This window comes from Typopeltis vanoorti, chromosome 15, assembly GCF_054136105.1.
Source record: "Typopeltis vanoorti isolate ZY-2024b chromosome 15, IOZ_Tvanoo_1.0, whole genome shotgun sequence".
In the NCBI taxonomy this organism is placed as follows: Eukaryota; Metazoa; Arthropoda; class Arachnida; order Uropygi; family Thelyphonidae; genus Typopeltis; species Typopeltis vanoorti.
In genome coordinates, this window is record NC_143563.1 from 93233176 (window position 1) to 93259902 (window position 26727).

The window sequence follows — 26727 nt, forward strand, 5'->3', positions numbered from 1 at the left end:
AAACTTGAAGACTGGTGATTATGACAAACTCAGGGGATGGGCTTGCAGCTATATCATGGAATGGGGAAATTGGATGGAACAGATATCAATAATTCTTGGGTCCTACTCAGGAACTGTGTATGGCAGTGGCAATGTCTGAATTGAATGCATTCCAAAGACCAGTAAGTTAAATAAGGGAAGTGTGAAATAGATAAATGAAGAGGTGAGGCAGCAATTTGGAAGAAGGCTGCATTATGGAGGCATCATGAGATTAGTGGTAATAATCAGTTGCATGAGGAATACAAAGAGCAGCAAGAAAGGCGACCCACACTTGGTAAATATAACAAAACTGCAATATGAGCGGCAGTCTGCTAATGAGGAAAAAAAAAATCCAAAGAAGTTCTTTCAGTATGTGCTGAGTAGAAGGAAGAATGATATTAATGAAAATGGTAGAATAATCAGTGATGATATATTTGAGATGTTAAATGAGCAATTCATAAAAGTTATTTCATCTTCATGAAGGTAGCATTGTGCAGAACTGAGTAAGAGAAGCTACAAATAGTGAATGAGCAAGAGGAATACAAAGAATTGAGTAAACCTGATGTTAAAGTGTTAGAAAGGACCAAGATTCAGAACTGGCTTGACAATGTATCTATCTGATACAGCATGGGTTTGCTAAATGAAGATTGTGTTTTAGCAGTGTACTTATAACTTATTTATAATAACAAAGTGGCAAATGAATTAGACAAGGGAGACGCATACAAAGTGGTATATCAGGATTTTGCAAAGCCTTTTGACAGCGTTCACATGACAAGTTGATAATTAGTGAAACAGATGAGGCTGGATAGTAGATTAATGTGCTGGTTTGGAGACTGGCTGTATGATAGGTATCATCAAGCCATATGGGGATACATCTCAGAAGGAGAAAGTTGCTAGTAATGTGTCTCAAGGATCCATTTTAGGATCACTGTTGTTTTACTTATATGTCGTTGATACCGGGAAAAAGTTTGAATGGCGATATGCAGTTGTCTGCAGATAATGTAATGGTGAGAACAATCAGGAGTAGAACATATGCCACAACTTTGCAAGAGGACGTGAATAGATTGGGTGAATGGGCAAGTGAGTGGGGATGTGTGTGTGTGTGTGTGTGAGAGAGAGAGAGATTCTTGTTAATCAGTCAGGGATTGGTGATGACTAGAATTCAGAACTGGGTTGATAATACCAGCATTCTCTATGATGGTCTGCAAGTGTTTGTTAAGGAGAAGTCGTGTTTTAGCAATCAGCTTATATACTACAACAAGGTAACAAATTCAATGGATAAGAAAGATGCATATACAGTTGTATACCTGGATTTTCCAAAGGCCTTAGGTCAATTGCCACACACACACACACAATAAGCTAGCTGTTAGATAGGTATCCCAAAATAGGAAGGGACCGTTAAAAGTTAACTTGTATGTTAATTATTGACACCGGGACAGACTAAAGTGGAGATATGCAAAGTTGAGAACTGAGGAGTAGAGCAGATGTGACCTATAGGAAGATCTTTAAAGACTGAGTAGAGCAACCAGTTTAACTTAATGCTGTGAAGTGTTAGGTTTGAAATTTGGTAGGCAAGGATGGCAAGCAAACTGATCAGGAAATTTTTTAAAGGAGGTGGAAGAGATGAAAGATCTTGTAGATATAAAGTTTAGGGATCACACTCCTAAAATTGTGAAAACATCACAATGGATAATGATAATGTTGAGAACTTTTACATGAAGAAGTAAAGAGGTTACAGTTCCCTTGTATAAGATCACATATGGACCTTTCAAGGGGATGAAGATGTCTTAGAGGGTTCAGAGAACATTCACTAAGCCAGTGTCAGGTCTCTGAATATGGGATATGAAGAAAAATTAAAGGAATGCTAATTGCAGAGCCATGTGAGTAGAAAGAGAGGGGGATATGATTGTGATGTTGGTAACATAAGTTGGTGAACTGTTGTTACTAGATTAATATGAAGATTTTTCACAGAGAAGAGGGGGGGGAAACAAAGGTAGAACAAAAGGGCATTGCCAGAAGGAGAGTGTGAGCAGCAGGTTCTTTGCATGGAGAGTGGGTGTCAAGCAGAATGCATTGTTTGAGAGTGTGTTGAGTGCAAAAACAGAATGGGTTTAAGGCATGATCTTTTTGTGAGAGATTGTGGGCCTCCAGCAACTAGTCTTGCCTCCATGGAGGTCTGAAAATAAATTGGTCTTACTGAAACAAATTTAGATAACAAATTTTAATACACACTCAAAATACCAAATATAAATCAAATCTATCCAGAACATACATATGGATGGATTGACAAAACTGTAAAATGCACCCAAAAATAACCATGTGTAAATAAAAAAAAATTATGAAAACTCCAAGTATCATTTGAACATAACAAATAAGGAAAAACAACTGGAGACAAAAAGGAAGGTGGCAGGGGGAAGCTGCAGTTTTGTAATATATTCTTATAGAATAGGATCATTGTCAACAATTGTACTAAGAGACATTTTAATCATATACACTTGATCTATTGCCAAATACTTTATTACTAACATTTTTTAAGTGTTTTGTCAAAATCAATAGCATGGAGATGCTTATGTAATTATAAAAAATACAGAAATTCAATAAAATCCTAGAGCTAGAGCTGAAAAATTGCACATAAGTGTATCTTAAAATACGCTTAAAAAGGAAGCTTCTTTTGCCCCAAGAAATTGACCAAAATAAAATAATTAAAAGAGAAAAAAAAAAAGATGAGAGAATTAAGAATAATGTTTCTGTAAATTATCAGTTTGAATTCCATTCAAATTCTATGTGGTGAAAAATATATATTCTTTGTATTTTACACAGTACATTATCTTCGCATCTTTTCTCATCACTGTGCAAAAATCACTTGTCAAAAAGGTCATTTATTGCAAAAAAAAAAAAAAAAAGTCATAACTATGTTTCATTATGCTATGAATAACAAAAATATACCCTTTTTACCTACCTGCTGTCTGTTGAAGTTACTTAAATGGTAATTGAAAATTTCATCGGTTGTTCTATCAGCTCTTCCCAAATTCTGTAACAGCTGAAAAACAATTTCAAATTATCATATATTTCTTGAAGTACATTAACTCAAAAAAAAAAAAAAAAAGAGAGAGAGCCACTGAAAAAAATGAACAATATTTTGTTTACTGCTGTTTAAAATAATAGTAAAAATAATAATCCATATGCAACTATTAATGAGCTGTAGCATTAACTTCATTTCCTAGGTTTAAAAAAAAAAAAAAGAGAAAGAAAGAAGAAGAAAAAAAACTTCATTGTTCATCATCATAATGGGCTTCATTTTATACAGTGATGATTAATCACCTTTACTATTATCAGTAATGAAGAGAGATTCACATTACAAAAATTAGCGGAGAATTTCTGACTGGTATATTTACACAAAGATACCAGTCACATAACAAGAACAGTGATAAACTATGTTAACTAAATTATATGAATGCAAACAGGAATTAATGTCAGAAATATTAGTGAAAAAAAAGAGGAAAGTGAAATAAATAATAATTTAATAAAATCAGTCATTCAAAATTGAAAAAAAAAATCAGCAAGAATCGATAGAATTTATAATGAAATGCTAAAATGTGAAGGCAAAAGAAATATATAATTGAAAATAATTGAAATCATGAGAAATTGAATTAAACATATCTTGAAGAAGACATCACTAACAAGTGGAGGTTAACATTACAATACCAGTAATATGAACTACCCTAAAAATGTTATCAAAGAAGACTTGGAACCAAGACTAAATCCTAACAATGAACAGCAAGGATTACATACAGGAAGATCACAAAAAAAAAATTGGTTGTATATGCTGATGTAGTCATTACAGAATGAAGATGATCTCCAGCAGAAATTATTTAAATTCTAACAGACATGCAGCAGTTTCAGCATGGAAATATTAGAAATCAAGTACAATGGTAAAAAGCCAAACAGCTATTTTTTCTGGCGAAGTTAATTAAATTAAGGGGATAAAAATCCCTTATTATTTTACAGCCAGTATGCAAAACTCTGAGATCGAAAACTACAATCTAAGAGTTTCATGCCGAAGAACTATTGGCGAATCCAAGCGCAAGTGAACACCTGGTAACTCTCAACACCAAGGCAAACTCGAAGCAAAGGTGGAGCAAGCTCCCTCACTATCCCTTTGCTTCGAGTTACCTTCGTATTGTACTACCAGGTGTTCACTTACACTTGGATTCGCCGATAGTTCTTCGGCATGAAACTCTTAGATCATAGTTTTCGATCTCAGAGTTTCGCATACTGGCTGTAAAATAATAAGGGCTTTTTATCCCCTTAATTTAATTAACTTCGCCAGAAAAAATAGCAGTTTGGCTTTTTATCTTAGTTATAATATATGGGCACACCTTTCTGGCATTCGTATAGTGAAGGTATGCAAGTTCTTTTCACTTAAACTTTGATATCATCCAGGTCTACCTACTCACTGGTGAGACCTCAAAAATCATCCAAGTCTATAGTTCACCCACCATTTGTAGGTCTCTCCTTGGAATTTTGCCAAGAATAGTCGATTCATGCTGAAGGAGAGAAAGAAATGAAGGATGTACGAATTAGTTGCCAACATGCGAAATCACGTGCTTTCTTGTCTGTCGCTGTACTAATACTAGCTTGATTTTTTTTGTCGCTTTTTGCATTTTTTTTTTATTATTAATTTGTATGATGGATCCAGTACAGTCAACAAGTTCTGTTGTTAAATGTTTCAGTAGCTCTTGCAAAAGAATGTTGAATGTGCTGACATTCTGCAAAAAAGAATCGTCAGAAAGCCGTCTCCTTGTTCCCCTTTCTCAAGTCATAAAACGTGCAAGTGCAGTTGCGGGCGTATCAGGGTCGACTGTTAAAAAAATTCGTAGGGAATCAAAAGGTGAAGATAAGCCAAAATTTAAATCTCTTAAAAAAGTGTCAGAGAAAGAAAACCATCGAAACCGTAGCTTTGAATGATTTTGATGTAGACGTTATAAAGAACTATTCACGAATTTTACGTGGTCGAGAAAAGAGTGCCAACTGTTCCGAAATTGATTCCTGTGCTTAAAGAAAAAATTAATTTTCTTTGGAAAAGAGAAACTTTAAGGAAAATACTTCATGAAATCCGATTTTGTTTTAAAAAGGCCCAGAATAAAAGGAAACTTATCATGGAGCGAAGTGACATTATTTTTATCTAGAACGCAGTATTTGAGAGCAATAATGTTTCAGGGAGGAGAAAAGAATGATTGTGTATCTAGATGAAACTTGGATTGATAGTAATTTAACTTATGGAAAATGTTGGCAGCCTAAAGAAGAATGTGGAATGCTACAAACCGAAAATGCCTTGTGGCGCATAATAATTTCGTGTGCGGGTGGAGAAATGTTTTATTTTTTTTTTTACTGAATTCAAACTTAATATACAGAGCCAATTCAACTACTGAAGATTACCATGAGCAAATGAATTCTACGATCTTCGAAAAGTGGGTAGAAGAAAAATTGATTCCAAGCCTTCCTAAAAATGATGTTGTTATAATTGATAACGCTTCATATCACTCTATTCGATTAAACAAAGTTCCAAGTTCCAAATTGGTCTAATAAGAAGCAAGTTCTTATGGATTGGCTCTCTGCAAATAACATTTCTCATTCCCCAGACATGTGAAAAATTGAATTGCTTAATTTGGTCAAAAGAAACTTGCCCACAACTAAACTATTTAAATTCGACACGATGCTCAAAGAGCATGGATTTCTAGCTTTGAGGCTACCACCATATCATTGCGATATTAATGCTATTGAGTATGTTTGTGCAGAAGTGAAAAGTTTCATTCGCCATCGCAACATAACTGGGGCTATTGACATGTCGAAACTTTTTAAGCTTTCAGAACAGGCGATTGAAAGTATTACGGTTCAAAACTGTGGAAAATATTGCTCTCATGTCACCTCATTGGAAAATATGTATTGGGACAGAGATGGAATTATCGAAGAATTATGCGAACCTTTGGTGATTAGTTTAAGTGAAAGTGATGGTGAATCAGACACCGATTCAGATGACTCTGAAGATTAAAAAAGACTTGACAATGGTATTTTTTTTTCAACATTTTTTTGCAGGGGTTTGTTAAAAGAGTCGCAACAAGTCATAAATAATTAATCGGTTTAGGACATTAAAGTGTCTCAGTTCTCTCAACTGTAAGTTTAGAATATCTCAGTTCATTTGAAAAAATTCTGTTTTTCTGTATAATTATTTTTATTTTATAGAAAACTTTCTTAAAAATAAACTTAGTTAAATTTTTGTTTTATGCTATACCATTTTTAATTTTGATAATACTCTACTTACATTTTCCCAACTGTTATACAAGCAAAATAGTTACACTTTAAAAACAGCAATGTTCGTAAAAGAAAGGCTAAATTTTCCCACCTGTAATAATAAACAAACTCATCCCAGAAGACAGATTGATTACCCTATTATCAGAATGGATTCTCCTTTTTCTCACATGCGCAGAAGTGTCAAGGGATCTCTAATCAGTTGGAGAAATATATCTACTCACTGATGAGACCTCAAAAAAGGTTGAAACCGGTCTGGGTAGTGACCTCTCCTCATAATGTAAGGCAGCATTACATCTCCTAGGAGCTGTGTTTTACATTATGAGAAAATATCAAGGATAGTGAGGGAGCTTGCTCCACCTTTGCCTTGGTGTTGTACTACTACCAGGTGTTCACTTACGCTTGGATTCGCCGATAGTTCTTCGGCATGAAACTCTTAGATCGTAGTTTTCAATCACAGAGTTTTGCATACTGGCTGTAAAATAATAAGGGATTTTTATCCCCTTAATTCAAGTACAATGGTGTTAATTGTGTTTTCTGACTGGTTTACCTGATATGCAGGATGAAAAAACCATTTAATTTTAATAACCATATTACTTTTCACGTTTAAACTATTCAGATGTTATCCTTCTAGCTTGCATTACATTTCTTTGTAATATTTTTTATTTATTTTTATGTTGACCACACATATGGAAGGTCACAAGAACCTATAACACTACAATGCCATGTGTGGGCAAGTGATTAAGGAGAAAAATGATGCCTATTGATATATTTCTTAAAGAGTGGGGAAGTTGTACTCAGCAGTATAAACAGTATGGAGGAAGATTGTTCAAAAAGAATAGAGGTGGATGGAATGAAGGAAGCTGATGAGAAGTTAGTTTGGTGTGTTTGAAACTGGACTGAGTATAGATGTTGGCTCTTCTATGGTTAGAAGAAAGTGGAGGAATGGCAGTAGCCAATTCAGAGGAGAAATGCCCATGGAAACTCTGCTTCAGAATTTTCATGGGCAAGTTTAAGTTTTCAGAAGCAATGCCCACTTACTATAAACGTTTAAGTAATTGTATGTTCTACCTTTTGAATTTTGCTTATTATTATTATTTTTACTACTCTGAAGTCCAATGCACTTCAGAGTAATAACTTTTCCACTGAATAAATAACTATTCCATATTTATTTACTATCTAAGAATTATATTTGTATAATGGAGTTGAATTTAAAAAAAAAAAATTAAACTGATCCAATTAAAAAGGTGTTAAATTGAATTTAGTTAAATGTAATTTGTTACAAAATCTTGATCACTTAAGATTTAAATTCTAATGATTAATTCAGCAATATAGAGATGTTGAAAATTAGTTCATTAAACTTCTGAAATTCAGAAGCAAGATAAAAGATGGTGGGGTAAATAAATTTAAAGTTCAAAAAGCTTCAATGATTGTTTTAACATACTGATTCTAATACTATAATATTTAAATACATGAAAGTGGTACTCTTGCTGTCTAACTGACATGCTTACTTAAGTTATTTTGTTACAACACTAAGATAACATACAGCCAAGGACAGCAATGTGTTCTGCCTGGCTGCTTTTACTTTCCAAAATAACATTTCAAATAACTAAAACTAACACTCCTCATTCTTCAGAAAGACTCCCCCTTCCCAACGATACAGTGAATAAAACAAACTACAAAATGATTTTTTGTTCTGTTTTAATTTAAAATGCATAGATAAATTAACCACATTTGATTTACATGAAATAGTGGACATAAGTTTACATTAAGTATCCACATGATCTTTCTTTTTATAGCCCAAGATGAAACTGCCTGTGTTTTAACGTTTATTTTTAGCAAGGCTTTGAAGTTCATAAATCAGGTTATAAGTGCTTGTACTTATATGCAGCTGTGCTATGTTAGGGAATGTTATAATAGCCTTATTCATATATAAAATTTTAAAATTATTCTTAGTAATATAACATTTCAGCTATAAAAACTTTATATCAGACAAATACTTATAAAGAATTTTTTTTTTTTTAATGAAAACACACTTTTTTTTGGGGGGGGGGCACCCTAAAAATTGCCACCAATTACTGAATTATACATCTCCACACAGTCCAAAAATAAACAATTCAAGATGTTATAATATTAATTAACATGAATCACCAATGTATTTAAGGTTTAGAGAAAGGGAGAGAGTAAAATGCATAGTACAAAAAAATTAAAAATTAATGTATAATAATTTTTCAAAAAGTTTTTGAGAGAATATAAGTTACAGAACATTTTCAGATGCTTGGTAACCTATTTTTCTTTTAATTATAAAACATATTACAGATATTACAAAAATATTACAAAAAGATATTACAGAAATATCTTTTTGTAATATTTTTTCAAAGATTTGTAGGTAGAATATGTAATTATGACATCTGCATTATTTCATCCTTGGTATCTCTTCTGGGTCTGGCTCCCACTGATGAAACCTCAAGGTCAAAACCAGTCTGGCTGGTAGCGCTCCTCATAATGCATAGCATTATACATGTCTATAAGGATAGATGCTTTACATTATGGGGTACTATGGCATCCACTGGGGGCATCATTGGTGACAGTGAGATCATACTTTGCTTTCTTGGAAAATACCTCATTATATTGATGTTCCCATTAGAAGAGATTACATGTTGAACTACAAAGTTGGAAATTATGATCAACTTAGGAAAATGCTATCTTTGGTCCCATGGTATCAGTTACTGAATGGAAAAAAATGTCAGCAATGCATGGAAATATTTGAAAAAGTGCTTAAACGAGGTGATATCTGAATGTATCCCTAATGTCTGAATAATAAATAGGTTGGGAGTAAAATGGATGTGCAACCTTATCAAGCAAGAGATCCACAAGAAGATGATGTGAAAAGATTATTTTGAGAATAAGAGTGAGAGGAGTTATGAAATATATAGAATTACAGCCAAAAAAAAAAAAAAATAATAATAATGAGTATTATGCAGAAAGCTAAATTGGAGTATGAAAAGAAATTGACTATGCAGCTAAAGGCAATCCAAAAGAATTTTAGCATTATGCCGCAAGCAAAAGAAAGAATGAATATGGAAGAATAACTTCAGTGAATGCAGATGGTTCCCTAGTGTCAGATGCTAATGAGATTTTATAATTAATGAGTGCTCACTTTGCTAAGATATATCAACAGATGTAACATGGTTGAGATGGAATATCAGCACATTTGCTAGAGAAATGTTCAACCAAATTGACTAGGCCTTTCACATGTTTGTGTAACTTGAGCCTCAGCTCAGGAATGATACCACATGAATGGAAGGAATATATGACAGTTCCATTGTAAAAACTGATGCGTCTAACTACCAACCTATCAGTATTATCTTTGGTGTAGTGTAGTAGTCAGGATTTTAGAGAAGTTGGTAAGAACTCGCATGCAGAAGTAAGCATGGGCTTACTAAAGAAAGGTCAAGTTTTAGCAATTTAATCATATTTTATAACAATGTTACAGCTGAGTTGGATAAAGGGAATGGATACACTATGATAATGTTGGATTTGCAAAGGCATCTAATAGGATACCACACAAAAGGCTGTTACATAAACTGGAGAATGTGGGATTGGAATATAAACTGTTGACTTGGATCAGTGGATGGTTGACAGACAGATATCAAAGCGGTATACAGTAGGTGTGAATCTGCAGATTTCAAGTGACCAGTGATGTACTTCAGGGTTCAGTCCTTGGGCCATTATTGTTCAATCCATACATTAATGACATTAGGAAAGGTCTAACAGAAAATGTGAAGTTGTTTGCCGATGATGCAAAGATAGCCAGGACAATCAGGGATGCTATTGATTGATATCAAGCACTTACAAAATGATTTGAATGGGCTGAAAATCTGGGCAAACGAAAATGGCCATGAGTTTAATGTTAATAAGTTGGCATGATGAAATTTCCAGAGGCATATTATATGAGCAGGGTTATGCTACAAGAAACTGATGAGGCTAGGGATCTTGGCATAATGGTGGATAGGAACTGGAAGTTCAAAGGTCACATAGCAAAAGTTGCAAATACAACTCGGAGGATAACTGTGATGTTGAAGTGAACCTTGACATGTAAGGATAAGGAAGTCATTTTCTTCTTGCCACTTCTTTATCCCCTTAATGGGCTGTGGAAAGGATGCAAAGAAGAGTTACAAAGATTATATCTGGATTGAGATTCAGATTATGAGGACAGATTGTATGTGGATTACAGACTCTGGTTAACAGGAGAAAGAGAGTGATATGACAGAAATTTATAAATTCCTGAATGGGCGTTATAGGATATCGGCTGATGAAATTTTTCGTTATATGGAAGATGGGGAGAGAACATAGGGCATCCATGGAAGTTAAGTTTGTTTGCAGTTAAGAAAGGGGTAAGAGCTAGATTTATTCCTCACATAGCAGTGAGTGAATCGAATAATTTCCTTTAGGGGGTAATGAGTGCATCTAGTGGGAATGAATTTAAAGGAAGGTATGATAGCTGGTTTGGGTGATTTATAGCCTCTCTTAATGAGTCCTTGACTCCCTGGAGGTCTCAGATAATAATACAGCTAATAACCAAATTACTGATATACAAAAGATATGAATATGTTTAGTTCTATTACACATGACACTTCAACCACTGATGTATTGATTTTTTTTTTCTTTTAAAGAACAGTTTGTTAAACATGTACTGCTTACTGCCTTATCCCATCTGAAAACTTATGCATACGACACAGTTATCAAGCACTTACAAAATTATTTGAATGGGTTGAAAATTTGGTTGAATGGACTCGTACTGAAATTTGCAATTGTAGTACAAGACCAACATCCTAAAGTACAAATTCAAGGTACAACTGAATGGTAAAAATAGTCCCTTTAAAGTACTAAAAAATGGACCACCGCAGGGCTCTGTGCTAGCTCTGCTCCTCTTTAATTTATACATTTAGTGACATGCCACAAATCTTCTCCTGAAACTTCGCATACACAAATGATCTGGCATCGGCAACTACTCAGACTAAACACCTGAAAGAGACCGAGACTATGCTCATTTCTGACCTTGAAGTTCTGTACATCTATTACAGCAAATGCGTTACCCCCCCCCCCCCAAATCACTCTAAAACTGCACATTTTGCACATTTCAATTCAGCAATCATCAAGCTGATAAATGGCTGAAGGTCTCATTTAAAGGAGAAACTTTGAAGCACAACCCCCATCCAAAATAGCTTGAAGTCATCTTAGATAGCTCTTTAACCTTCAGGAAACACCTGGAAAATATCTGCCAAAAGCTAGGAATAATATCATCAGAAAGCGTGTGTTTAGACTGGGGGGCAGGAGCCAACACTTTAAAATCTGCTGCCCTAGTACTCTTGTGCAGAATACTGTGCTCCAGTGTGGTATTTGAGTCACCATGTCAGCAAGGTTGATGTGCAACTTAACGATACTATGAGAATTATCATGGGTTGCATAAAGTCTACACCTGTTGAGTGGCTACCAACACTCTTTAACATCATAGCACCAGACATAAGAGAGGAAAGCTGCTGCTAAAAGAGAGTGGATAAAATGTATGGGAAATAACAACTTACCCATCCACAAGGACCTCCAAAATCTACCACCTATTTGCTTGAAGTCCTGCAACCTGATCTGGAAAAATCAGCAACCAGATACATATTTCTCCTGAAACTGAATGGAAGAATTGCTGGCTTACTTCAACAATAAAAAATGGACACCTCATTACAGACCCCATAACAGAGGCCCCTGCCCAGATGACATTGGAGCACACTCGACCACCTGAGAACAGGCCATGCAGATATGCTACCATGATGTACAAGTGAGGCTTGTGTCAATCCCAACATGTGACTGTAGTGCTGATCAACAAATCATCAATCATATTATCCAGGACTGCCAACTGAAGAGTTTTAAGGGCACAGTGATGAACCTGTTCAAGGCTACCCCCAGACACAGTCCAATGGATTAGAGACAATCTGTACTTAAATTTTTGATTTTTATTATCTAGTTTTAGTGTGTGTGTGTTCATTTTTTCTGGTTTTATCTTTCTATTTGCATAAATCCAACCATATGAAATGCATGTGCCTCTGAACTCAGGTGATGACCATATCTGCATAGTAGTCCAAATGTGGTCTTAGCTTCCTTTTTCTTATGCAAAAGGAAGCTAATCTATCACTTTATACGTCAGGGAAGTGGTTCTCAAACTGTGTGTGCCGCGACACCATGAAATATTCTATCAATGTGTTGATGCAATGATAGGAAGGTACAGTGTCCAAAGCTCACCTGTCCCACTAATTACAATTTATTTATTCAATGATTCGATTGTTCAAAATATGTAGTTATTTAATACTTTTTACATAAATTGTTTGTGAATTTGAAATACGTGTTTCATTTATTTATTTTTAACTTAACCAATATAACCGCATCAACTGTGACTGTTAGGTAGGCCTATGTTCTGACTTTGGGTGTCATGGAAAAATCCTGATTGCTGCCGTGAAATAAAAATGTTTGGGAACCACTGAGTTAGGGTATTCTTCAATAGTGCAGTTATCCAATGCAATGACTTTACTTCCATGGCAATGCAGGACTAAATTTTTCTTGCCTGCTTGCAACAAAATGCAAAGAAACTACAACCTTTCCTTCCATATAATATCAGATACAAGAATTTAATAGTGGTGGTACCCAAAATTCTAAGAATATTGGAGGAAAATCGATCTGTAATTTAATCCACTTAGTTCTACTTAAAGGAATAAGGAATTCCTCATGCTGTCAGTCATTTGTTACCATAAGGCAATAAAAGGTATAATCCAACACTCATGTGTCATCATTATTATTATTATTGTTCCGGGCAACTCCAAAGAGTCGACAGACTCATCAAGGGAGGCCCTAACATCATGTCAAGAACAACTATTCGACATTCACACAGTATCTATCATACTTGCCTTGAACTCATTCATGGTCGTAGCACCCACAACAGACTCTGGAAACTTATTCCACTCATTCACTACTCTCCAAGTAAAAAACCTAGCTCTAACACCCTTGTCAACCACGCTCTTGCCCAGCTTCCATTCATGGCCCCTAGTCCTCCCACCACCAGTCATATTTTCAAAAATATCTTCTGGATCAATCCTATAGAAACCCTTCAGTAATTTGAATGTCTCAATCACATCACCAATCATAATGATTTTTATTAACTTTGATTTTATCCTCTAATATAGCTTATAATTTTTTTTTCAAATTTGCACGAACTGATGGATGAATTATAATCTATTGTTTACTGAAACCTATTGTTTACTGTATTCGCTTAATGTGATTTTGCTTAGCACGCATTAATTGATGGATTAATCCATTAAATGAGGTTTTCCTGTACTTGTTTTGTAATTTCTCTACTGAGTATATTCAGTTAATGTTTTCTATAGTTCTGTTTTTTGTTTTAAATGCTAATTTTCATTCCAAATCCACTATAGCTGCTATTCAATTTAATCCTGGAGACTTGCACTATATTTATTTAGGAGTATAACTGCATAAAGCAAAGATCAAGTCTGATATCAGCTTTAATGCCACTTTCTTTCATATCAGTCGCATACATGATGAATTAAGTGGAGACAGAGTGCTCACTTTCACCTGATTTTACATCAAACCACCTTCCTATGATTTCTTTAATTGTAACTGCTGATTTACAACTTAAATACAGACCATGTATTGCTCTGAACAACTTTTCTTTTTGTGACTTATCGCAGGCTTTTCTAGATCAACAAAACTTAAGCATATAACTCAATGCATATATATTTTGTCAACACTTTGTTCAACAGAATTCAACTTTCCTTCTTTCCATTTCCTCAGAACACTGCCTCTATTTAGACTCAAACTGAATAAACAAGTCAAACTATATTAAACTGCTTCCACAACCCCTTGCACATGTGCTTATATAACCCATCTAATCAACTGCTGTTTTTCAAGATTAGACAACATCTCTAGTATATTACTTGTAAATATATCTTCTCATAACATTACAGTTGCTAGCAAAACCATCACTTAATAGTTTAGATATTTCTTTTGCAACTGTCATATAACTTTACTGAATAGTAGATGGTAGCTATTCTTCCACAATAATTTTTCCTTTTCCACTCACCAACAGTTACAAAACAAAGATTCCTTTTAGTCTTCTCAACTTCTTTACCATAGCTGTCACATTTTTTTTTTTTTTTTTTTTTTGAACCTGCTACACCCACCAAATGTACCACCATATTTTTTTTTTATTATGGAACTCGTGGTTAAACTGCTTGTCAATTTCACTCACACCTTATTCATTCAACTAACTCTGGGAATGAATTCATACTGCTTTCTCAGCAAAGATATGTCTTTGTTTGTGATGAATGTTTTAGTGGTATGTAAAACTAAAGATGGTAGGTTATTTTAAGTCATGTTTCCACCCGTGTAACTTTTCTTAACAAAAAACAATTATATTTTATTTTAAAAATCTTCACACTGAAATGCAGGGCTACATACTATGGTCTAGCAAAGCAAAGGCCAATGCCTTTGCCCCAAATAGGCCAGAGAGGCTGAAACCAAAATACATCAAGATCTATCCCATGCCGGTAGGAGGTATTCCAGAAGTCACTTGTTGGTGACGACACCAAGCCACCCGTGTGCCTTGCAAAGCTCTAAGCAATAAGATTTTAATGTCTGCCGAAGGTATGCCTATAGAAGTCAAGTCTTTGTAACTCTCACTGCACCACACACCAAGAAGGGGGATGGTAGCACTAGTGAAATGAGGAGCTGCCCCAAACTCCTCTTTAATCTGTCGAGCAAGATCTATATTCTGTCCATAATATGAGACCATGTTCTTATGACTGACAAGTGGGCATCCAGTACCCATTATCTGTGCATCAATAACCCAAATTCTTTCACCCTTCTTTGCAATTAAATTGGGCTTTCTAATACCAGCTGTAGTCCTATAGTGAGGTTCAACTGCAGTCTGCCAACTGGTTATTTAATATGGAGACCACAGCATCATGCCGCTTCTCCAGAATATCATGAGTTCAAAAACAACATTGGGCAATATTGAAACCCTTTCTTATAACAGCAGCCTGCCCTACAACTCATGTCACCTCTACGGCTGCGGGCTGTGTGGGTCCTCATGGCAGGGCATTGATCTTAGCCCTGAACAAGTTAATAAATTCATAACCAGGTTGGTGTCTAGTACCTTACCCATTGATGCTGGGGAGGTACTAGATTAGATCCATAAAGTGATGCAGCACCAACAGAGCTATATAGTTGAATAGCCCAATTCTTATGTTCTGCTGATGCAGTCTCTATCAGTTGACCTTGATACTTGGTCCACCCTGTGGTATGCTAAAGGTCTTCTTGGATAATAAAATGCATCTCTGCAAATTTGCAAAGTGGATATTTCTCATTTCTTAATTCTATTATTATGGGGAGATGGGATTAGCCAGAGGAGGGAAGGGATACCAAGTCCACCGTCCTTCACCATGGCATGAAAATAGGCAACAGGAGTATCTAAAAGAAGCCTAAGCTATGAACAAATGGCAGAGCGAATAGCCCTATCCATACGAGACAGTACTGAGACATAGGTACGCCTGAGTATCAACTTATGACAATACCTAGGGAGCAAATAACTTGAAAGGAGGAAAAACAAAAGGTATTTCCTCCTTTCAAGATGACAAAGCATTTTCTAAAGAGAAAGGAATAGAAGACTGTCCTTTTGATGTTCAGAAGATACCAAGATATCTCCATTCCTTCAGGACAGTAAGGCAATGCAATGGCCTAACATGCAAAAAACAATATATGTTAAAGATACCAAGCAATTTTATAGGCTAGGTTTTTTAATCCTTTTTTCCCAAGTAAGTGAACAGACAAGTAAGTCAAGTTTGCGACTGCACGTAGTACAACACTAGGCAACTCATGGTAAAGGTGGAGCAACTCTGATCACTTTCCTTAGAATTTTCCCCTAATGCAAAGCACATTTCTTTGCAGAATTGTATGATGCTATGCATTAAGGTATGAGGTCAAAGCACCTTATGGCAACTTGTTTAGGTAAAATATTTATAAGCTCTGTATTACTTTACCCTTGGCATTTTTTTTTTTTTTTTTAGGTCTGGCTACCACTGACGAGATCTCAATAAAGGTCGAAACCGGTATGGGTAGTGACTTACCTTAATGCATAGCATCATACAATTCTGCAAGGAAACGTGCTTTGCATTAGGGGAAAATTCTAAGGAAAGTGATCTGAGCTTGCTCCACCTTTACCACGAATTGCACTACGTGCAGCCGCAAACTTGACTTACTTGTTCGTTTGCTTATTTGGGAAAATAGGATTAAAAAAGCACGCATTCCTGTTTAAAATGTACTACGGTCTTTTATATTAGATCTGTTGATGTAATTTTATAATGCCTGTTATTTTTTATATAATTCTTTATCGTTGATACCTGAAGAAGTTGATTTTTTCAACGAAACTAGTAGTATCTCAGCATTCAACTTCATTCTTTTTTATTCTCGGTATTATAGTCATTCAAATTAATTTATTTTTCACACACACACAGGGTGTCCCAAAATTCACGCAAGAAGTAATTTTGATAGAAAACACAGGTTTTTAATTAAAAATTGTAATTTCTTATTTATTCATTAACTATACAGTATAGGGTTATGCATGGAATAGCATATCAGGTAAATGGCCTCCACGACTTTGCTGGCACATATGCACTCTCTTGTCAAAATTTTCCATGACCGTTTTGCATAAATGTGGCTGAATTTCGTTGATACAGCACTCAATTTCCTCCTTCAAGGCGTGGATGGTCGTGGACTTGTTGGCATAAACCTTAGACTTAAAAACCCAAAGAAAAAAGTCCAACGGCGTTAAGTCACATGATCTGAGCGGCCAATTCTGACCACCAAAACGGGAAATTACACGACCAGGAGATGACTCATGCAGTAATTGAATTGTTTCTCTGGCTGTATGGCATGTGGCACAGTCTTGTTGAAACCGCATGTCGTCCACATCCATATCTTGCAATTTAGGTACAAAAAACTGGATTATCATGTCGCGATAGGAGCACCATTAACTGTTATTGCCTTACCAGCCGCATTTTCGAAGAAGAATGGACCGATGATGCCTCCAGCCCAAAATCCGCACTAAACAGTGACACATTGTGGATGCATTTGTTTCTCAACAATCACTCGTGGATTTTCTGAACCCCAAATGCGACAATTTTGTCGATTAACGAAGCCATCAAGATGAAAATGAGCCTCATTGCTGAAGATGATTTTGTTCGAAAAATAAGTATCCACTTGTTGTTTTTCCATAATCCATTCAACGAACTCTCTTCGCTGTGTGTGGTCAGTAGGCTTCAGTTCTTGAGTCAATTGAACTTTGTAAGTAAAGATGCAAATCTTTCGTGAGAATATGCTGTAGAGAGCTTCTCGAAATGCCCAATTCAAGACCATGGTGCCGAATTGATGTGATGGGACTCTCAGCAACACTCTCACGAACTGCTTCGATGTTTTCTGTTGAACGACTTGTTGAAGGAGTGTATAAGATCACTAATTGATTCAGTTTCATTGAATTTTTTAATTCATCTTTTCACAGTTGATGGAGTTAAATCATTATTCCGACCATATTTTGTAGGAAAATTGTGAACTGTAGCTGCCAAACCTTCATTATTTTAAAAATATTGCTCAACAATGAAAATGCGTTGTTCTTTCGTGTAGCGCTCCATTTTTAATAACCCTGAACTGTCAGCTGTCTTTTTTTGCTCGTCGGCAACACTTTACCGCACAAATGGCGCTAAATTTAAATCTTGCGTGAATTTTGGGACACCCTTTTATATATATATATATACACACGTTCAGGAACATTGACGCAGTTGTTTTGATACATTTCATCATCATACATACATCAATTTTTTTATTGCTGTTTCCTATTTTTAGAAGACACCTGAAGAAGGCTGTCCAAAGCCGAAACTAGTGTTTTATATCATTAAAGCCTTACAGTTGTTCTTGGTTTTAATCATTAAATCTCTTTATAAATATATATATTTATATATATATAAACAGTATTTTAAATTTAAATAGACAGTGTTTCATCACTGTCTATTCTACAGGTACTTCCATGGTCACTGCTCCAGTGAATTAGCAACTATCATTACTTCACTTTCAGTTGTACCTGTTAATATAAGAGCAGCAGCAGCTATCCAGCATCCCTTTACTATGCAAGTGCAAACACTTAACTGAACCTGCTTCTCCTCTTTCTCTTTTATTCCATCCACCTCTGTTCCCCCGGAACAGCCTTCCTCATATAGTATTCCTAAACAATTAATTACTAAAAAAAAACTATCTCAGTCCACATCTAAACCATCACACACAGCACTGATGTACTTATAGGTCTCTTGACCTCTGGTGTATGAGATCAGTATATATGTTAAAGATACCAAGAAATTTTATACTTGGTTTTAATCTTTTTTCCCAAGGAAGCAAAACAATGTTTTGTGCATGAAATATATTCAGGTCTGGGCTACTTGTATATAGAGGCTAATGACTTTCATATCACTTGCTTAGTATGTATCCCATAATGCAAAGCACACCCCATTTCAGAATATATATCACAAGATAAATGCTTCCGTAGTTGTTTCTATGAACAAAAAAAGAGGTATACTTGACTGTGTGGCTTTTTACTATTTAAATAAACTTGCTGTTCTTATTGTTTTAAGCTGTTCTGAAATCAGTCCAAAATATCAGCAGTTAATTATAAAATAAAGGAATTAATCTCGAGTATGTTACCGTACAGCTATTCTTCTAGCAGCAAGGCACTAAAGGTTTTTTTTTTTTTTTTTAAATTAATTTCACGCATACTAAATTCTCTTACCATCTCCAAATATAATTTGCTTCTTATTATTTGACAAATATTTTATTAGATTAATCGAAATCTTTTACTTATAATTTATAAATAAAATTAATAAAGAAGAACACAAGTTAAATCATTGTTTATAAGTAATTCATGTATTTTGTAATACATGTTCTTCAAATCCTGATATAAATTAAATTAAATACTAGGCAAAGCAGCTATGCTGAGTGGGGAATTTTTAGTTTCCCTAGTATAACCTCTCATGGCAGATATGCAGTGATCTCTAAATGTGCACTGCAAACATAGTCAAACACATGAAGGCAATGGTTGGCCTGTACTGTTGTGATTGCTAGAGGGTAGCAAAGAGGAACTTGAATGGAATTAACAAATTTCAAAGTCCAATAAGTAATGAGATTCAAATGTCCTACTCATGGTATCAGAAAGTAATGATGCTCAGAAGACTGCAACTATTAAAAACTCTCCAGGGGATGAAACTGTGCCCTAAAAGATTAGTATCATAAAGCAAAAGCTAAGGATGTTCTAAGGGTGGCCAGATTATAGAAAGTAGCTCATTACTGAAAAACTTGCTTTTCAAGTAAGGCACTTTTCCCAACATGTGACAATCAACAAATATTGTTAATTTCATAATATTTGTTCTGAATATGAAATAAACTTAATATAACAGCTAATGATGAGAACTATTTCTCAATAGTTCATCATTAGCTAATTTTTCATGATCACATTATTATTGCTATTCTAGGAACATTATGTGTCATCTGTGCAAAAATTTAGCAAAAGTATGTATTCTAAACATAAGCATTAAATGAAATTTCAAAAATTATTCTCTTAAGTACTGACTAGAAAGTTCAAACAATTCACACTGTTATTCCTCACCAAAAAATGCTGCAGATTTCATTCAATTTTGTGTGAGTGTGTGAGAGAGAGAGAGATTTAACTAATTTCAGATATAATAATATAACATATCTGATTTAAAATGTAAGATGTAGTCAATTTGTTTTGAAGGTTTGATGGAAACTTAGCTTAATACAAGTTAACTAATATTTGGGTTTAAGTTGATTTCATAAATTGCGATACCTTTCAACTTATAATTTCTGATGTTAAAAATCACTAATCAAAATTTCTTCACTTATCAATATTTCAACTGCTTTTAGCTGTATATTATCAAATGAAATAGTATAGCAGATCATAATAACAGATACTTAAGATTTAGTTTTTATTGTCAACAGGACAATTTAAAATGAACTACAAAACATGTGGCATTTATTGTGTTAAGCACCCTTTGTATACAAGGTCTTTACTACAAGCTGTAAGCAACCAAGGAATGAGCTAAGATCACCAAAGACATTCCCTTGTGCTATATTTATCTCAGCAGAAGTCTACCACTCATTTGATTATTTTCAGTCTGACCTAGTTCAACAGTCTTGGCTGTTTAAATATGTACCTACAGCTTTACTTACTTTAAATATTGTACACAACACAACTGAAACTAATGACACTTTTTTTTAAATTTCAGAACTCCACATAAGACAGATATTCACATACTAGCTAAGAATAATAAACACACCATGTAATGTGGTTATTTTCATTTTCTAGAATAGATAATTTAATAGCATCACATTTTAAATGGAATTTAATATAAAATAATCAAGTATGATACAATCAGAATGCATCTTCATTATGATGTAGATCCCCAAAATTAAGTCTGTCTGTCTGTCTCTTTTTCTCTCTCTCAGACACATATGTTCTACTGGTTAAGACAAATAAGTTTTCTTTGATGGAAATTTTCACCTCCATATGCTAGGGTGAAGTTCATAAAATAAACAAAATGAGTAGATGGCTCACATATAATTGATATAAGCTAAATATAAAGGGAAAATATAATCAATAACTTCCATATATAGTGTATCTGCACTGGCATTTACACCTCTGTACAAAACTAGAACCTAGACAATATTTTTCTTTTTTATTTCGTCCAAAGACTCATCGAGGACAGAGTAGGAGGGCACCTATTCTGTCCATCATGTAATCCACCAACTACACCAAACCGCACTATCATCTACATCAGTGCCATCTACTGCCCACCACCACTAGCATGTTTTTTTATCTGTAAATTGTGTGTTCTGAAGGCTGATTTGCCTGTATGTGGGATGAAAAATATCCAAGTTTCTGGGAGAAAAAACCCTGCTACCTCCACATGAGATTGGTTAACTCACCTTCAATTAAAAAAAAAAAAAAAACCATAAGATTCCTCCAGTAATGACGAGAATAGAACTTAGGCATTTTCCAATTGAAGGGTGCAATATACAGTCATTCTTCCAATTGTGCTACGGAGGTGTTCATTAACCTTATCAAAATTTTATTATATTTCAGTGATGTGTATGCCTATTTATGACCAATCCAACACAATTGTCAACAGGCATCAAATATGCAAACAGGGCTTGGCCTCTTGCTAAAAAGGAAAACATCAAATCAACAACCAGCTGCTATATGTATGTACATACATATATACATACATGTGTGCACGCATGCACATATCATAAATCCTAGAATTACTGGTTTTGAAACTGAATTCCATCAACTTGTTTAAATGAAGTGCAATGAAACTAATTCTGTTATTAAATGGATAAGAATAAAAGTCTAGATGAAAACATAAGTTCCTGTGGCTTACCAGTTCTGAAGCTTCTAAGTATTGAGACCACATTTTAAGGTAAATAACGAGTTTAATAAAAATAAACATTTATAACCTTACAAATTTCGTAAGTTGTGAGATTTACATCATCAGGGGTACCAGCAAAAGTTATACACAACAAAAGACTAGAAATTTAATTACTCATATTAGAACTTCACAACTGGTACATACAAATAAGTAATCAGAATAAAAATGTTAACTTCATTACTGCATGTGTGTTGGTACAGTTGTTGTTGTCATGTTCTGTGGTGTCATGTGTGTCATATCCTAGGTCTGAAGCATTTAGATTTTTAATAAAAGAAGACCAAACTTGGTTTAAGATTGGGTATGCGAAACTTTCTTGTAAAACAATTATGATCAATATAAGGCATTTTTGTTTGTCACCAAACTACTCGACGGCCTGTAGTAGATGTGTGGGATGTCAAACCTGATTTACGCTGCCTTCTTTTTTCGATGTCTTTTATGTGTTCAGACATGCTTTTTTGCCTTCGCATAAAATCTCAGATTTTTATATCCGCCAAAACTTCCATATCATCCCATGAAGAAACAGGTGTTCATGAGATTCACTGCTCTTATGACATTTGCTATGTAGGCCAAATGGGAAGTTTGGAGGGGAGATCTGCATGTCTGAATGCATAAAAGACATTGAAAAAAATGAAGACAGCATAAATCAGGGATACAGTATTTTCAGGGAGGCCAGAGGAAACAGAATGGGGGAAGGGATTTTGCTAATAACAGATGAAAAGCTGAATTACACATATTAGATGTTATTAGAACTTCATTACTGGTACAGACAAATAAGTAACAAATAAATAAACTATAATAGTAAAAGTGCCTCTAGATGCCAGTTATGCAGAGGGAAGTTCATTTAAGGCTCTTTGGTGTGAAATAGAGATCAACAGGATGAAATATGTAACTTTTTGGGTATAAGGGAGAATGCAGATGGTATGCACGGGCAAATCTACACGATGAGTGAAGGTAGAGTAATTATTATGAGGGATTTTAACTATGGGGACATATTGGGAGAAGGAATGGTCACAAGGAAGGAAGAAAATGGAACTTATTTGGTTGTAAAGAGATAATTACCTGAGGCAGCATGTAATGGAAGAGAAAAGAGGTTCGAAAGTGTTGAATCTGGTGATTAAATTGGTTATTGATATGTTCTCCAATGTTGTCACACTCTCTCACTTGGGGGAAGCGAATATGTGGTCTTGACCTAAGAGATTAAGTGCGGAATTTTCTGTTAAGAAAGGATATATGTGGAATTACAAGGCTGGCAATTATCACAAGTGGAGAAGTCAGCTCTTAGCAGGGCTATGGCATGAGAATTTGAAGGGGAGAAATGCTGACAATGCTGGGAAGACTTTCAAGGGATTTTTAAGGAAAGTAGTATCAGACTATATACCCATAGTCAGGAAATGAAATCAAGTAGGAGTGAGATGAATGAATAGTATCATTAAGCAGGAGTTGCAGATAAAGAAAAGGTTGCGGAGGAAGTATAAAGAAGGTGATCAGCATACCCATGAGCAGTAAGGTACAGACAAGGAGGGCGACCTGTATGGTAAGGAAGGCCAAAGCTAATTACGAGCAGAAGCTAGCTGATGAGTCCAAGAGAAATCTTAAGGAGTTCTTTCACTATGCGACAAGTAAAAGGAGGAATAACTATGGAAAGATGACTTTAAGAAGTGTTGATAATAGGGAAGTAACAGAAGCAAATCAAATAGTTGAGTTACTTAGTGATCATTTTGCTAAATGTGTATCATCTTGGTTGTGATATTGCAATGCCAAATGTGTCACTGACTAATGAATCTAGAGATAGAAGAAATAGAAGTGCTTAAATATATTACAGAACCTTAATGCTAACACTGCCATTGGGTTAGATGGCATATTAGCCCATGTTATGAGAATGTGCAAGAGAATTAGCACTTCCTCTGACCAAGCTGTTTAATTTAAGCCTCAGTTCTAGTATAGTTCCAATAGTGTGGAAAGAGGAAAATAATTCCACTGCATAAGGGAAGATCCAAGACAGAAATACCAAATACAGGCCAATCAGTATATCAGGAGGTGGTGGTGGTGGTTAAGGTTTTGGAGAAATAGATAAAAATTAGATTCAGGACTGGGTGGACAGAAATATGATACTTTATAAGAGGCAACATGGTTTTGTGAAGGGTAGGTCTTGATTAGTAACTTACTTTCTATAAAGTAACAGTAGAGTTGGATAAATAAAATTCTTAATCAGTGATACTGCTAAACTTTGCAAAGGCATCTGACAGGATTCCACATAAAACTCTGTTGCATAAATTGGAGCAAATGGGAATGGATCAAGCTGGATTTGGATTAGAGGATGGATGATGGACAGATACCATAGAGTGGTTTATGGAGGAGTGAGTCCAAGAGAAGGCAGGTGATTAGTGTTGCAACTCAGGCTTAGTACTTAGTCCTCTTTTATTTAAATTTGTACATTAATGATATTAGAAAAAAATTGACAGGAAATATCAACTTGTTTGCTGATGATGCAAAATTGGGATGTGATATCAATGAGGATGATGTAGATATCTTACAGGATGACTTAAATATGTTGGTGGGTATTAATGGAACTGAACTGCAAGAAGTTGACAAGGCAAGGGACTTAGGGATTACTGTGGACAGAGAACTGAAGTTTAGCGAGCATACTGCAACGGTGGCCAAAACAACACATCAAATTACATGGCTGATGAAGAACACACACTGACAAGCAGGGATAGGGAAGTTACTATTCCACTTTATAAGGCATCAATAAGACCACGTTTAGACTACTGCGAACAGATCTGGTCACCTGGATTCATTGGTAATGAAGTGGTGGAGAGAATCCAGCAAGTGACAAAGATTGTTGCAGGTCTGTGAAATGTTTCCTATGAGGATTGATTGGAGTCTATAGGCTCCAAAAACAAGCTGATAGCCAAGAGAGGAGATATGTACTTAATGTACTTAAATTTATTATTCTGTATGAGGGGGCTTTGATTTGAGATAGATCTTCCACCCAAAGATTTAAAAGCAGGGTTTACTCTAAGAGACTGGTTTAAATCTCATTTAGGACATAAAGAACTTTTCTATATACTCTTCAAGTGAAAATAACCTTTTTCAATACAGTGTTCAGAATTCATTGTGTGTGTGTGTGTGTGTGTGTGTGTATGGGGGGGTATTAACTAACTGAAGTTAATACCTAATGAGTATTAACTAACTGAAGTGAATCAATTAATTCATGTTTCAGCCTTCCCAATGAAATCACTGTCTGGATATACATGCATGTATATAGACACAAAGCCTTTAATCAAATTCATTCCCCACATCTAAAAACTCCACAATTTCTAGCACATGATGTAGTTATTGATATACCATTAGAATTACTGAACTTCTAACCTTACAACTCAATTTCTGGTAATATATAAATAAAAGTTAAATAAGAAAATTTACTGCTACAACAGCATCTCCATGGAGTCTAACCACTCCGGGATGCATTTATACTTTTGAAGGCCCTAGGCACAACATCATTAAGAGGCCTCAAAATAACAAGTCTATTTCAGTTATATACAATTTACAAAGTCATATACAATTTTTTTTTTTTAGTTTATTGAAAATAAAAGTTGATATTTCTATAATAACTCATTTTAATAAAATAAAAATAGCACAATATTGGTATACATATATTTGCATTTAAAAAAGTATACATATAAAAAAAATTTAAAAAATTATATATAAAAAGTATAAAAATAAATCAATTAAAATTTAAATAAAAAAAAATAATTAAATGTTTTTTTCGGCTTTGGTTTTAGCAAATATATCTATAATGTCGTCATAATTAATCAAGTCCATTACAATGCATAATAACGACAGGTCACTTGTTTTATTTTGGTGCGGTTGCTTCTTAAATAATTTTTTTATTCATTTCAACACTGAAAATGGCATTCAGCACTTGCATTTGAAACAGGCATCGTCAAAAATATTTTCAAATTGTTTCTACATTCAAAAAAGTAGACCATAACCCGTCATTTATAAATTTGTGTATATTTTTAATTGAATTTTCTTTATCATTATTAAAAATTGCTTAACTTCTATTCTTGAAACACTTGTGACATGAAATTAAGAATTATCAACACGTTAGCACAAGAATATTTTAATATTTGTCAAATATTTCAGTCTGAAATTAACAGACTATCATCAGTGGCTTGATAAGAACAGTTTTTATAAGGTGGAATACAAACGACTGATCGTTCAAAAGTAGAACAAGTCGAGTGATGCTACATTGCTAAAACTAAAGAGAGGTAAATTTCATCAGAGTGATGAATAAATTATAGGTATCAATTCACAATTTGATACAACAATCTTAATTTATAAATTAAATTAAAGATAACATTAGACTAATGTAAGAAATAGAAGGTCTCAATTGAAAAAAAAAAAAAAAACTTAGTGTGTTATCCGGATTAAACTTTTCAATATTTTTAACAACAACAAGCAATCATTTCGATTCAAGTTAGGGCGTTGAAGTAAGGCCTCAGCACTCTCTTTGAATAGGCATTTGAATTTATAGCAACAGTTTAAGTTCGTCAATAAATTTTTCTGAGTCAATATCAGTTCTATAAGTTTGTAAAATTTTGTTAATACTAATCTTTGTGCTTGTCTTAATCTATATCTTTCTTCAAAAAATTCAAGATATCTAATATGTCTAAATAGCGTTTTGCTCTTTCATTAATTTCCAAAATTAGCTTATCCCAAATCACATTAAAAGTATTAAAAATAAAATTTTCTTTCCCATGTAATATAATCTCATCATTAGATTGTG

At 34.5% G+C, this 26727-nt stretch overlaps 1 protein-coding gene across 1 annotated transcript in view; it reads right to left on the reverse strand.

Moving 5' to 3' along the window:
• Positions 1-26727, reverse strand: part of LOC150098986 (myc box-dependent-interacting protein 1-like) — a 221285-nt gene that overhangs the window by 167859 nt on the left and 26699 nt on the right. The window contains exon 2 of the mRNA XM_090404553.1: positions 2978-3058. Coding sequence (XP_090260679.1) covers positions 2978-3058 — 81 coding nt within the window. The remainder of the gene's footprint in view (positions 1-2977; positions 3059-26727) is intronic.